This window comes from Rhineura floridana, chromosome 15, assembly GCF_030035675.1.
Source record: "Rhineura floridana isolate rRhiFlo1 chromosome 15, rRhiFlo1.hap2, whole genome shotgun sequence".
Classification (NCBI taxonomy): Eukaryota; Metazoa; Chordata; class Lepidosauria; order Squamata; family Rhineuridae; genus Rhineura; species Rhineura floridana.
Genome location: NC_084494.1, coordinates 37,952,861 through 37,968,033, shown reverse-complemented (window position 1 = coordinate 37,968,033; position 15,173 = coordinate 37,952,861). Strand labels below are relative to the sequence as shown.

The 15,173-nt window shown below is 49.2% G+C and overlaps 1 protein-coding gene across 5 annotated transcripts in view; it reads right to left on the bottom strand.

Annotated features, from left to right (window-relative positions):
* Positions 1–15,173, bottom strand: part of PPP1R13L (protein phosphatase 1 regulatory subunit 13 like) — a 30,842-nt gene that overhangs the window by 1,725 nt on the left and 13,944 nt on the right. For all 5 annotated transcript variants that reach the window (XM_061596804.1, XM_061596806.1, XM_061596802.1 and 2 more), the window contains 10 exons: positions 9,621–9,751; positions 7,634–8,192; positions 5,978–6,076; positions 5,707–5,804; positions 4,998–5,394; positions 3,474–4,030; positions 2,092–2,229; positions 1,248–1,381; positions 865–1,031; positions 188–387 (listed from right to left, as the gene is read on the bottom strand). In XM_061596804.1, coding sequence (XP_061452788.1) covers positions 188–387; positions 865–1,031; positions 1,248–1,381; positions 2,092–2,229; positions 3,474–4,030; positions 4,998–5,394; positions 5,707–5,804; positions 5,978–6,076; positions 7,634–8,192; positions 9,621–9,751 — 2,480 coding nt within the window. The remainder of the gene's footprint in view (positions 1–187; positions 388–864; positions 1,032–1,247; positions 1,382–2,091; positions 2,230–3,473; positions 4,031–4,997; positions 5,395–5,706; positions 5,805–5,977; positions 6,077–7,633; positions 8,193–9,620; positions 9,752–15,173) is intronic.

Sequence of the window (15,173 nt, the reverse complement as noted above, 5' to 3'; positions counted from 1 at the left end):
TAAGCAGAACAACCCGGCAGGCAGAGAGACCAACATGGCAGAGATTCTCACAGCCCTAAGGCCTCCAGGGCTGCTTAACAATGTAAGCAGAGCTTTGCTGAGGGTGGGAGGCTTTTACAGGGTAACCAAAGGGCAGAGCTCAGCACTCCAAATTCTTTCAAGCCCCCCGCAAAAGACAAGCACTCACCCCAAAGTAGTTCTTGGGCACGTAGCCCTCCTGGCCGTAGAGAGACGCCCACCACCAGTCCGTTTCCTCTTGGCCATCACGGCGCAGCACGGTGACAGGCTCACCCTCACGGAATGACAGCTCATCATTGAACTCGGCACTGTAGTCCCACAGGGCGTACACCACCCCGTTGTTCATCAGGCCCATGTTCTGCTCAACGTCTGCAATGAAGAGGGGAGGAATCCCCGCCCCCATGGGTCAATGTAGAAATCAGCACTCGTGACCGTCACTGCCCCTTGCCATCTTAACCTGCCCAGAGACCCCTGGGTTAGTTTTAATGTGTACAGAAGCAACAATTCTTGACAATAGGTTGCATATGGGGTGGAGGGGCCCAATCCATGACATACAATATACTGGAATAGAAAATCATGTTGGCACCCCATAGCTTAGAGTATGCCCCGACAGCCATAGAGTTGTAACCCACTAAGTCCTACTCAACATAATGAACCTATGTTAGTTATGTTAATTTCAATAGGTCTACTCTGGAGTAGGACTAGCACTGGCTACAACCCATAGTCCCCCCTTCTAGAAGACAGCCTAAATTTGCAACTATACATATATAATGTAGCACAGGCAAATTGTGCCAAGGGCCCTGTGGGCCCAAGTCTTGTAGGCACCTGGCCGTCCGCCAGCCTCACCTGCAAGGTAGTTGAAGCACTCGCTGTAGCCCTCACGGTAGGGGTCACACTTCTCAATGGCCATGCTCCCATCGCTGAAGGTGGTAGAAAAGATGGCTGCCCCGTGCTTCACCAAGGCCACACAGATGGCCGTGTCGTTACAGGAGGCTGCGCAGTGCAAGGGTGTCCTAGGAGGAGGAAAGGAAAAAACACAAGCCCAGTAAAGATTGGGGGGTCCAGTTCATAACAACAACTTTCGCTCGGCTGGTGAACTGGGAACCACCCGGGACATGAAACTCCCTCCCCTCCCACCCTGGTAGCTGGCAGGCAGGCAGGGGGGAGAGGAGAGGAGAGGGAGCCGGAGGATCCGACCCCCCCCGTCTTTCCCCTTGTCTGAGGCTCACCATCCATGGCTGTCTGGGGAGTTGACATTGGCCCCAATGTTGATGAGGAAGTCCACAATGCTGTAGTTGGCACCGCAGATGGCATTGTGAAGGGCAGTGATCCCCTCATCATTCGGCTGGCTCGGGTCGTTCAGCTGCGGGCAAGAGGGTGGGGGAGAAAAGGCGGCTGTGGGTTTGTTTGTTAAGCATTTATAGTCATATCAAGATCTCCTTCAAGGTTTCATGGTAAGTTTTTAAAAGTAGCCCCCAGCAGTTAATTTGGGGAAATCTTCTCTATTTTAATTCCATTTTATTTCAGATTGCTACCCCGCACTTTCTTCATGAAGCTCACTGGGTGACCTGTCTCTCAGCTTAACCTCCCACGCAGGGTTGTTGCAATAATAAAATGGAGGGGGAGGAAATGCAAAATATGTTTGCCACCATGCGCTCCTGAGAGGAAGGGCAGAATAAAATACAACAATAACTACTACTAATTGTTATTGTAATAATAATATTGTAATAGTTGTAATTATATCATTATTGTTATTATGTTAAGTGTTTATATATACACTTATTTTAACTGTTTTCATATATGCAATTGTACAGTATACGGTTTTTGTTGTGAAATTGCTCCAAGATGCTTCCGAGCAACTAATTCATAAATGAAACAATTGTCAATAACAACAACAACAACAACAACAATGCCAGCAGCTAAATCTTCAGTGGCTCAAGCCGCTTCTTAAACAGTCGCTCGGAGGACTCCTTCCAAGTCTGTCAGGAGAAGGAAAAGGGCTCTTCCCTGCCACTCTCTTCTCAAATCCACCACAGCCGGGACATTCCCCGACCCCACACATTGTGAGCTCACCTCCTCCACGGCCTCCTTCACCACCTCCAACTCGCCAGTCAGAGCCGCATCCAGCAGCAGCACCAAAGGGTTGAGGCGAGCCCTCTTGGTCAGTCGCTTCCGTGGGGAGGAGACCTTGCGGAGCACTGACCGCTTCTCCTGTGGACATGGGGAGGCACCAAAGACCAGAAAAGGTTGTTTTTAAAGCAATCAACAATCCATCTCCACCCACATGCCCAGCCCTGAGAATCCCTTTCAAAGTGAGGCCAATCCAGCAATCTGTGAAGCAGTTTTCAAAAAAACAATTTTCACATTGTTGTAAACCGCCCAGAGAGCTTCAGCTATGGGGTGGTATACAAATGCAATAAATAAATAAATAAAAGGCAAGAGTGCCTCTGAGGAGGTACAGTGTGCTCACTAATCAGTAACTTACAGGTGGTATAATTACTAGGGGCAGTTGGGGACCAAGTTCAAGCTCTCCAAGCATCTCCTCTTTTAAATTAAAGCTGCCTTATATACTGCTGCCTCAAGCCTCTGGCCTCGCCTAGGCCAGGATTGTGAACTCTGATTGGCAGCAGTTCTGTAGGGTCCTGCGTATATATGTATGGGGAGCAGGAAGAGAGAGAGACTGATGGGATTGTAGTGCAAAAGATCTGGAAGCCACCAGGTTTTGTTTAGACCATTTAGACCAGCTTGGTTAAGGCTTGAATCTGGAATCACGTGCACAAAATCTGAGTACTGCCAGCAATAATCAGAGAGAGAGACAGAGAGATTCCTCCAGGCATGTGCAGAGTGCCTTCTCACCACCATGCAATCAACACTATGCCTCAAACACACACTAGTGTGAACAGTGGCCAGGACTTGGAGGCAGAATTTCTCTCTTTAGAAACTTCTCACCAACTGGGCCAAAGTGCTGAACAGCAGGACAGTCTCAGAGCACACCAGACACGCCAGACACACCAGCCGCCCTACCGAGGAGTGGAACAAAGGCACTCAACTTCCAGGGAATTTAAAACAGAGATGGAAGTGGCCTGTAAGCCATAAGACCAGGAGTGGGCAACCTGTGGGCCGAATGCGGCCGTTCAGGACTCCCTATACCTGATGCTCCGAACTCTCCCCAGGCCAGCCCTCTCTAAGTGCTTTTGCCTGACTGGCACGTGTCCTTGACTTGTAATTCCACCTCTTGCTTGCCTGGATGTAGAAGGGCGTGTGTGTGCATGTAAACATCTGACTTCTGTGTGGCTGGAACGGAGCCTACTGTGCAAAGCTACACGTCGCATCCATTGCTCCGCCCAATTTTGGCTCTGGCCGGCCCACGACTGGCATGCTGCCCCTGGAAGGTTGCCCATGCGGGACAGCAGCCCTTGGGTTGAAAAAGATCCCCTTCCCTGCCGTGAACTTACGGGGCTGGGCATAGGAGTGAGGGTCTTAGGGCTCTCCGGAGGAGGTGGTGGTGGTAGTGGGAGGGGTGCTTCAGGTATGGAGAACGGGGCTGCTGGTGCAGGAGCTGGGGTGGAAGGGGTCCCAGGTGCCTTCTGCTCCATGGCCTCATTGATGGTCGAAAGGTCAGTCTGCGCGGGGGCTTCTCCTGCTACGGCAGCCTCCTCCTTGCGGGGATGGTGATGGAAGAGGCGGCTGATGATCTGCTGGTATTGCTTCTTGTGGGTGGGGGGCAGAGCTGGGCTGGGGCTCTGCTCCATGGAGCCGCGCCGCTTCAGAGGCCGGGGCATCTCTGCCAGGATGCGCGCCACCTCCTCGAACTCAGGCACTTTCTGGGCTTCAGGTGGCAGGACTGGTTGCAGCCGCGTGGGGCTCAGAGGCCGGGGTACCTCGTCCGCCTCCGCCGGCTCGCCGCCCGGCAGGAAATTTTCCAGTTCTGCTTCCGTCTCACCTGTCAAGATGATCGGCACGATGCGGACAGGTTCCACTGGTGGACTGGCGGACTTGGCAAGGCCATTCCCTGCGGAGAGAAAACTGGGTTGCTGCTGAGGCTTTCATTCTTAGGAAAGTGGGTCGAGACACAGATACATCCAGAAGCCATCAGCTTTGGGCCTGGGAGATTTCCCCCCTCTTGTCTAAAACTTGGCTGTGGATATTTGGGGGAGAAAGAAAGGAACTCTGCACATGGTCAAAGTCAACCACAAACAGTTTACTTCATTCAGAAGTTGGGAAGTGGAGGTTAAGGGTAAGGATTTTTGTTTTAAAAAACCCCTATACCACCATACCCACTTTTAAAATTACCCTAGTCCATTCTGCACTTCTTTTTGGGTGGGGGGGATGAGATATCTGTCTTATGTGAGCATACATTTGCCCAAACATTGTGCATTCTGTGCAACAATCAAATGTTGGCAAATTGTATGCTCATATGTATAACTTGTTAATATTTATTCTGCAAAAATGTGTTATTCTGGGAGAGGGCGGTTGGTTTGATGTAACTTGAAAACCTCACCCCTATGACTTGTTTTTCAACCTGCCAAAAGGTCTGGCCCCTCAAATACCCTGTCCTGGCATGGAAGTACATAATGTTGCTCCCTTTATTCCTCTTCTGAACATCCAGACCAACCAAGAGTCCTGTGCGACTCAGATGCCTCATCCTGCAGTTTAAACACTATTTATTTGGAGACAGCATGCCTGCGGCCTGCTGACGTTTTCATTATTGTTATTTATAGTTTTGTTTATAACTTTTGTTCAGCACTTCAATGTAAGCACTATTTAAATTAAAAGTATTTTATTGCCATCGTGGTTCAAATAAGCTTATTGGCCTATCTGTCCTGTGCAATTTAACGTCAAAGCCCAGATTGTTTTTGTTTGTGGGGCTGGGTGCAGGGCTTGGATTTGAAGAGGAGAGACTTAGCCTGCTCCCCGGTACGGCCTGTTTTTTTTTACCCCATCCCACCCCCAGCTGCCCGGCCCTTAAGGTCACTCACCTTCACTCCCAGGGGAGGCCATCCGCAGGTGATGCTGGGGTTGGGCCAGGGGGTGCTGCAGCATCTGCTTTTGCAAGGAGCGGAGTGAAAGCGAGGATCCTGGAGGACCCTGAGAGAGGGAAGATTTTGTGCCAGGTGCTCCGTGCTCCCAGAACGCGTTCTGCAGCCGGAAGATCATGGAGAGGGGAAGTGGCTTGTGGCGTTTGGGAAGGCTGCCCTTGGGGCTCGGAGGTGGCATGGGTATGCGGGAGATGGGCTGCCAGTTCCGGGGCAGGGTGCCCGTTGGGTTGGTGGGGAGGGACCTGCGGAAGGAGCTCTCCTGGCACCGCTCACTGGCCAGCGGGGAGACCTTGTAATTCCTGGGCAAGGTGGCACTTTGCATCCCATAGTGCTCCTCCTGTGGGAGAAAGAGCAAAGGAGAGGTGAGGCTACCGGCATGCAGAGCTGATGTTTAAGGGACCCAAACTCCCACACCAGCCGGCTCTGCTTCAGACAATACCCCTTCCATGGCCAGCCCAAGGCATTTTGGCATCTGAGCTTGCAAATCCAAATCCTCCCACCTTTAAACTGAATTACAATTACCTCCCAGGATTTCAGTCTGCCATTTGTTCAGTGGTTCCAATGGAGCACACTCCTCTGGGAAATCTTTCTCGCTTGAACCCCATGGAAACAAATGGGAGCTGCACAAGAGGATGGCAGCCAAACTTACCTTGCTTTGCCCAACACCCCCATCTAAACTCGACTCCCTCCAAGGAGCCAGGGGGAGCCCTGCTGAGCTCTGTCGGAGGCCCGCATGTGCGTCTCCTCCTGTGGGGAAAGACACCTTTATTGGAGGGGGAGATGCCCCAACAGCCTTGCCCACCATGATGCTCTTCGATGAAGCCAGATGCCACCAACTTTGTTCCCACAGCAGCAACATCGAAACCTCCCTTCCTCTCCTCCCTCCAGAAGCCCCCCACCCCACCCTGGTCAACACTCACGCTCATAGCCAACAGGGTGGGATGGCTTCTTCTCGTAAGCCAAGTCCAGATCAGATTCATTCCATCCTTTCTGCGCCCTCCTCCGGATGACCAAGTCATCTGCAGAGGGAACAACATTCAGATCTGCATCAGAGGCTCTTCCCTGGGATGCTCTATCCTTGCCTCAGAACTGCTGGGCAACACATTGTTTACATTCTTCTAGGGGTTTTGACAGATCCATAGTCTATCAATGGCAGTCACCTATGACAACGGAATGGAGCCTCCATGTTTAGAGGCAGTCTGCCTCAAAGAACCAGCTGCTGAGGAGCACAAGCGGGAGAGGGCTGTTACCTTCACGTTCTGCCTGGGGGCTACCTGGAGGTTATCTGGTGGGCTACGGGGGGGGGGGAGGGAAGGATGCTGGTCTACCTGAGTCCACCTTGGCCTGACTCAGCAGGGTCCTCCTTGTCTTCTTATATTCTAGGCCAAAATCTCTACATTTGCCCAGGTCTTTATCTGATGTTTCATAGCAGCCTTCCCCAACCTAGTGCCCTTCAGATACTTTGGACCACAGTTCCCATCGACCCCAGTGAATCCTTTGTACACCTAGAGGTTTCAAGAGCCTTCCCTCAGTAATAGAGCCAGCGTGGTGTAGTGGTTAAAGTGTTGGACTACGACCCGGGAGACCAGGGTTCAAACCCCCACACAGCCGTTAAGTTCACTGGGTGACCTTGGGCCAGTCACTGCCTCTCACCCTCAGAGGGAGGCAATGGGAAACCCCCTCGGAATACCTCTCACCATGAAAACACTATTAGTAGAGTTGCGGTAAGTCGGGATTGACTTGAAGGCAGGCCATTTCCATTTTCCCTCAGTAATAGTTATCCTTTCAGTACTTATATTTTAATATATTAAAAAGCTAATAAGAAGATTTGCCAACTTTTATCATCAGTATGCAGCACAACTGTTAAAAACCCCTTTCTGGTTTCTTTAATATAGAGGTTGCCAATGTGACGGTGCCTCCCCATCTGTGGAACGCTCTCTTCAGTGAGCTCCTCCTGGCACCTGTGCTGGTATCTGTTCAGCACCAGGTCAAGACATACATCCCGCCCAGGTCTTTCATGGAATTAGTTTATTTTGTTTAACTGTTGGTGTTTTAGTACCAAAATTTCCTATGGCTGTTGGGATGGTATTTGTTTATTGTACATGTTATATGTGTATATTAATGAATTGCAGGTTTTACATTATCTTATTCTGTAGCATATATATTTACGTTTTTAAAGGTAAGTCACTTGGAGACCTTTTAGGTAACAAGTGACTAATAAGTCAAATCAATTAATAAAGTTCCCTTGGTGCTCACCAAGCCTCTGAACCCGCCTCCCCACTCAGCACCCCTTGGCCAGGAGGTGGTGAGGAGGGTTATCTTTTGCTCCATTGGAAAGTCCATAGAGCTGAAGCTGGAAGTTGAAAGACTGCCTCTCTTTCCCTCCTTCAGCTCTATGTACTTTTCAAGGCTCAGACTCATTCTGCTAGAAGTGGCCAGAAGGGCTGATGCCCACAACTCTTGCTCAAAGATCCAAATGCGCCCACAGACCCAAAAAAGGCTGGCGGCCACTGCTTCAATCCCCCAAAATGCTGCAAGCCCCACACTAGACCTTGCAGTTCTCGCCTGGCCTTTACCTTGAGTCCGGAAGGGTGCAAAAGTGCTTGGCACAGAGGGGTACAGGCTGTGGTTCTCATACGGCGGTGGCAGAGGCGGCCGCGGGGGCCGCGGGGATGGTACTCGGTCTGGGAAGAAGGCCTGAGGCCCAGAGCCCTCCATGGGCAGGCGGGGGGAGCCGGCCCAGCCCCCCTGCCCAAGATAGCCCTTGTATTCATATTGGCGATCCATGGAGGTGCTTGGCCGGAGGGAGCGAGGGGAGGAGCCGTGGGCTGTGGGGCTGGGCAGCGCCTCCAGCACCTTGGGCCTTGGAGGCACCGCCCGGTCCAGCTCTGGCTGAAGGAAGAGGGATGGGCGAGGCGAAGTGGGGCGGCCCAGCGAGGACTTGGCTGGGGCGAGCTGGCTGGATGAGGAGCTGTGTGAGAAACCAGGCGAGCCTTCACTGAAGGAGTAGTAGTTGCTCTCAGGGATCTCCAGCGACGTGCTCTTCCAAGGGAAGAGGGGCAGCGGGGAAGTGGAGATGGGGCTCATCCTGGCTAGCAGCTCTTGAGAAGGGCTGGGGCTGAACCTGCCCATCGCCTGCCAGAAACAAAGGAAGGGTGTGAGGTGACAAGCAAACCACCGGTCCTTTCCAGGTGGAATTAAAGCCGGCAGTGAAGGACCAGGGCAGCTCCCTTGAGAAGTTGTCCCACAAGCCTGCTGGAAGCAACAGTGACAACACCACACCGCCACCGGCCCTCTTTGCTTCTCCCTCCCTCCCATCACCCGCTCCCCAAAATGTCCTCTGTCTTGAGGATACGAGTGATTCCTTCAGGCCTCGACTGCCACTCGCTCCTCAGACTGGGTGGCATTCAAGCCCCTGCCCTGGACTGTCAGCTTTCATTTAAAAACAAACATATTCTGCAAGTGCCGTGGTGGGCCTGGGAGCGGTTGCTGTTGCTCTAGAGCAGGGATGGGGAATCGGTGCCCCCCTGGCTGTTCTTGGGCCAGGCAGCTCTGGATTGTCTCCACTGACGGGCAGTGGCTGCCCAGCATTTCCCCAGCTTTAGCTAGAGGCGCCACTGGGGATTCAACTGCAACCTTCTGCACTCAAGGCAGGTGGCTCTACCATCGAGCTACGCCCTTTCCCTTAGGCCCATTAATTCCAATGGATCTACTCTGGGTAGGACTTAATAGGATACAACCCATACTAGATGGACAGACATGTATCTGTGGCTGCTTCACATTAATTTATGTTGCACCCCTTGAAACACAGTTCAGTGGAACCCTCCACTACAAAACCTGCAAGCCTCTGTGCACCTGCTGGCACATGCGCCGTACCACAAGGAAGCACACTAGTCAGGCTCACGCACCAGGAGCAATTGAGCACAGCCGTGCCGTGTTCCTGGAGCCCCAGAGCACCCACACCATGTGGCCCGTGCAACCTAGCCAAGCCCTCGACACCTAGAGGCCTCCCAAACTGTTGCTCAGGGTTCGGCTGCAGCTCAGTGGCAGAGCACCAGCTTTGCATGCGGGAGGCGCCAGGCTAAATCCCTGGCATGCCCCGTTTTAAAAAGGATCAAGCGGCAACGACAGGAAACACCCTTGCCCACGATGCTGAAGATCTGCTGCCGCTCAAAGTAGATCATGCAAGGCAAAAGGGACCAACAGCGTCTCAACAGTGGCGCATCACGAGGTGTGCCTGGCGCCAACACTGTTATCTTTTTGACGCCAGGTCTCTTCTCCCAGGCATTTTAGCATGTGTTTTTAAATTGTTTTTTAAAGATTTGTTTTTAAGTTTGTATATTTGTTTTTAATGTTTTTAATTGTTGTAAACTGCCCAGAGAGCTTTGGCTATGGGGCTGTATACAAATGTAATAACAACAACAACAACAACAACACCTAGAAGGTGGCTTCAGAGTTGTGTGCCTTTTAGCCCAGCGGCTGCAGCCCACCCCACACACAGCTGCCTTTCAAGGAACAAGTGGAGCAGAGCCGTCGGGGGCTGCTCCTGCGCTGCTGCCGTACCTTGAGCTGGGCTCCAGGCTGCCCTGGGTTCTCCGTCCACAGGGACTCCAGCTGCCTTGAGAGCTCGTCTACCTTGGCTGCTGCTGTGTCCAGCTCCATCTGCTTCAGGTCTATGTGCTTCGACGCCAGAGCTGTGCAGAATGGAAAGGAGCATGAGAGAGTGGCAAGGCTCTGCCGATGACTAACATGGTGCAATTAAAAAAAAAACACGCTCCCTTCTCAAAGGACACCTGGCAACAAGAAGTTTGGAACTGGTTTCCTGGAGGTCAGCTCCTAAACCGTTGTGGCAATCCAAAATGGTCAACAGCAGGGGCAGGGAACTGAGGAACCAAGGGCCAAATGCAGCCCTCCTAGGCCCCTGTCTGGCGCTTGGGACTTTCCCCAGGCCACGCCCCTCCCTGGTCCTCCTTCGCACACTCCCCTGGGTGTTTCTGCCCGACAGGAACGTGCCCTTGAACTCTGGGTGGAGGATAGGAAAGGGCGTGTGAGTGCATGTAGAAACTAGCCTAGCACAAGGTAAAAATTACATTTTTTTTTGTTCTGCCCTCTTTTGCCGTTGGCTTTGCCTACCACTGGCATGTGGCCCCTGGCAGGTTGCCCAGAAGGGAATGTGGCCCTTGGGCTGAAAAAGGTCCCTCACCCCTACACAACAGGGTGGTCAACAATTTGGCTCCTCAAAGATCTCAAAATTGGGAAAAGGCCACCAGATAAGGACTTGTTGGGGACAAATATGATTCAGCACACCTCCCTTCGCAGCAGTGGTGCAGAGTACCAAGGTCATATTTAGCACTTCCATTTCAAAAGGATTGTCCAGATCACAATCTGGGGGAACCCAGTTTCTGTCAGATATTTTCTGCCACCAGAGGGCGCCACACGCTTTCCATGCTGCAGCACATGCAATCCAGGCAGATACAGACAGACAGACCCTTCAGCCGCCAGGTTGCAAATTCCCAGGTGTTCCAGCAGGAGGTGCCCAATTTACCCTGAAGCCCTCTAGGGTGCCCATAGGGAACTGTAGGCCCTCTGCCTGAAGACAGGGTTGGGAATCTTGTGGCTCCTGTCACCCACTCACGGAAACGCAAAGTCCCTGCAGTGCAGCCCAGCCCTCCCCATTTCCTCACATGTTTGCTTCAGGTCCATTATGGAATCTGCCTCTTGAGCAGGCTCAGAGGGCTATAAAGGGCTCAGCTGAGAAAGCCACAGGAATGTGAAACAGGCCCAGGACATCCCAGGTAAGCGCTTTGCCTCACTCGCGCATGTGAAACATTTGGCCCGCTCCCAAGAGGGGAAAAAATATTAAATTAAAAAGGTCAGGCAGATGTGCCTGTACAACCCAGCAACACCCTGCCCCCTACACACATTGTAACACTGATTTAAAAAAACCTTGTGGTTTTTATTCTTGTAAGCCACTTTGGACAGGCTTTGCTCAGAAAAGCAGCATTAAATTATTTTAAAATAAATGAACATAAAAAAAATTAAAAATCCCCACTGCCCAATTGCAGTGGTCTTGGGTACAGGGAGGTATAATGGGAGAGAAGGGGTATGCGAGGAACGGGGGGGCACAGCACAGGCAGGTGGCGGCCGCATGCTGACTCCTCTTCTGGCCAGAGGAATTGTGGCTGCTCTGATTAGCCAGCCCTCAGGTCTGTGGATACTGTTACTAAATGCCAGGTTGGTTTTCAATAAGATCTCCCTCATTCATAATTTGACCGTGCAGGAAGACCCCCAACCTTGCTTGTATTACCGAGACTCAGAGGGGCAAGCAGAGGGCAGCTAGCCTTACCCACCTTTACCCACCTGGTCTCAGTGCAGCATTGGAGCAGGTTTGCGAGGGGGGGGCAGGGAGGCGGGTTGATTCCATAAAGGAAGCCACAGACCTGAACTTACAAGATCTGCACAGGGTGGTTTATAACAGATGCTACTGGAGGTCGCTGATTCATAGGGTTGCCATAAGTTGAAATTGACTTGAAGGCACATAACAACAGCAACAGGAACTCAATCTCTCGCTGGCCACATCTGCATGATACATTGAGGGTAGTATAATATGGCTTCCCCCAAAGCATCCTGAGAACTGAAGTTTATTAAGGATGCTGAGAGTTGTTAGGAGACCTCTGTTCCCCTCATGGAGCTACAATTCTCAGAGTTTCCTTGGAAGAAGGGTTTGTTGTTAAACCACTCTGGGAACTGTAACACTGTGCAGGGAACTGGGGTTTCCTAACAACTCTCAGCACCAGTAGTGTAATGGCAAATTCAGAAGTGCAGGGTCCTTTCATAATAGTGACAGCCACATCCCCTTCTAAGATTATAGAATAATCTGGCCAGGTTTGAATACCTCTTTCTGCTTCTCTATCACTGACACAATTTGACTATCCTTTCTCACTGTCAGAGATATTGCCTGAATTACTGAATTTACTGTATACACATTTGTTTCCTGCTGCTACCAAACTGGCTGATGATGTAGATGGGATGCTATCATCAAGATTCACTGTCTTTTCTTTGGCAGTTACAGAATTCTCACTCTCCCCAAGTTGGCTTTTTGAAGTAGGAGCTGATAGGAACTCCTTTCGCTCTGATTGGCTCCAATCAGCAAGAAACAACAAAGAAGCAAGTTAGATGACTCTTCTCAAAGGCTAACACACTCCCCTTTCATGCTGATTGGATCATAGGATGCTGGTGACATAGGGATTCTGCTGGGACTGGCTCACAGAAAAATAAGGGGTCTAAGATCTCCCAAAATGCAACACGAGATAGTGCTGGAAGATGAGACCCCCAGGTCAGAAGGCACTCACCGAGCTACTGGGGAAGAACAAAGGACAAGTACGAGTAGCACTGTCATTAATGACACAGCTGGGTCAAAGCCGAAAGGAAGCCCAGAGGCTGATGCGCACAGATGCGAAAGGAGAGTCCGGAGTTGTACGACGCTCACCATAGGAACATGGAATGTGAGAAGCATGAACCAGGGAAAGTTAGAAATTGTCAAGCAAGAAATGGGACGTATCAACATTACAATACTTTGCATGAGTGAATTAAAATGGATGGGAATGGGACATTTCCAGTCAGGCAACTACAGAAATTTTATGCAGGAAATGAGAATCAAGAAGAAACGGGGTTGCTTTAATAGTGAGAAGTGATGTAGCAAGAGCAATTAGGAGCTACAACGCAAGGTCTGAGCGAGTGATATCAATGAGATTAAATGGAAACCTATCAACATAACCATCATCCAAGTCTACGCTCCAACATCAAACGCAGAAGAAGAAGAATTGGAGAGATTTTACGCAGAAGTACAGGAGGAAATTGATCACACACCAAAACAAGATATGATGATAATCATGGGGGACTGGAATGCAAAAGTAGGGAACAGAGAAGAATTAGGAATTGTGGGGAAATGGGGCTTAGGTGACAGAAATAAAGCAGGAGAAAGACTTATTGAATTTTGTGAAGCCAATTATTTGTTTCTTGCCAACACATTTTTTGAACAACCAAAAAGACGACTGTACACGTGGACATCACCAGATGGTCAATATAGGAATCAAATTGATTATATAATTGGAAACAGAAGATGGAGAAGTTCCATACTTTCTGCAAAAACAAGACCAGGAGCAGACTGCAGTACAGATCAAAATCAGAGTAAAGCTAAAGAAGAAGAACAAAGCAATCATAATGCCAAAATACAATTTAAATAACATCCCAGAAGAATATAAAGATCAAATAAGGAACAGGTTTGAGGCTTTAAACTTAGTTGACAGAGAACCAGAAGAACTATGGACTGAAGTCAGGGACATTATCAGGGAAGAATGCAAAAAGACAATACCTCTTGTTAAAAAGAGAGAAAGACCTCAATGGATGACTGAAGAAACTCTTAAAATGGTTAAAGAGAGAAGGAAAGCAAAAGGAGACAGAAACATGGTCAGAACCCTAAATGCAACAATACAGCGACTAGTACGTAGGGACAAAGAGAACTATTACAATAGTTACTGTATAGAAACAGAAGAGGACAACAAAAAGGGAAGAACAAGAGCCTTATTCCAAAAGATTAGTGAAATGAAAGGGAAATTTAAACCGAGAGTAGGGATGTTGAATAATCAACAGGGGAACACACTGACTGACCGAGATGAAATAAAAGGAAGATGGAAGCAATACACTGAAGAACTCTATAAAAGAGATGCAAGGATGACAGATTCATTCATGGAGGAACCATACGATGAAGAACCAGAAATTTTAGAATGTGAGGTGAAATCTGCTCTTAAAATACTTGGAAGAAACAAATCACCAGGAACCAATGGCATACCAATAGAGTTGCTACAAGCTACTGAGACTGAATCAGTCCAAAGTTTGACAAAAATTTGTCAAGAAATATGGAAAACTAAACAATGGCCCACAGACTGGAAGTGTTCAATATATATCACACTTCCAAAGAAAGGGGATCCCAGAGAATGCAGTAATTACTGAACTATTGCCTTAATATCCCATGCAAGTAAAGTAATGCTCAAGATTCTACAATAAAGGCTCTTACCATATACGGAGCGAGAAATGCCAGACGTCCAAGCTGGATTTAGAAAGGGAAGAGGCACCAGAGATCATATCGCAAACATATGTTGGATAATGGAACAGACCAAGGAATTTCAGAAGAAAATCGCCCTGTGCTTTATAGACTACAGCAAAGCCTTTGACTGTGTAGATCATGAAAAACTATGGAATGCTTTAAAAGAAATGGAGGTGCCACAGCATTTGATTGTCCTGATGCGCAACCTATACACTGGACAAGAGGCTACTGTAAGGACAGAAACCGATTGGTTCCCCATCGGAAAGGGTGTGAGACTGGGTTGTATTTTATCACCCTATTTGTTTAATCTGTACGAAGAACATATCATACGGAAAGCAGGATTGGACCAAGATGAAGGAGGTGTGAAAATTGGAGGGAGAAACATCAATAATTTAAGATATGCAGACGATACCATGCTACTAGCAGAAACCAGTAATGATTTGAAACGAGTGCTGATGAAAGTTAAAGAGGAAAGCACAAAAGCAAGACTACAGCTGAACGTCAAGAAGACTAAAGTAATTATAACAGAAGATTTGTGTAACTTTACAGTTGACAATGAGGACATTGAACTTGTCAAGGATTATCAATACCTCAGCACAGTCATTAACCAAAATGCAGACAATAGTCAAGAAATCAGAAGAAGGCTAGGACTGGGTAGGGCAGCTGTGAGAGACCTAGAAAAGGTCCTCAAATGCAAAGATGTATCACTGAACACCAAAGTCAGGATCATTCAGACCATGGTATTCCCGATCTCTATGTGTGGATGTGAAAGTTGGACAGTGAAAAAGGCGGATAAGAGAAAAATAAACTCATTTGAAATGTGGTGTTGGAGGAGAGCTTTGCGCATACCACGGACTGCGAAAAAGACAAATAATTGGGTGTTAGAACAAATTAAACCAGAACTGTCACTAGAAGCTAAAATGATGAAACTGAGGTTATCATACTTTGGACACATCATGAGAAGACATGATTCACTAGAAAAGACAACAATGCTGGGAAAAACAGAAGGG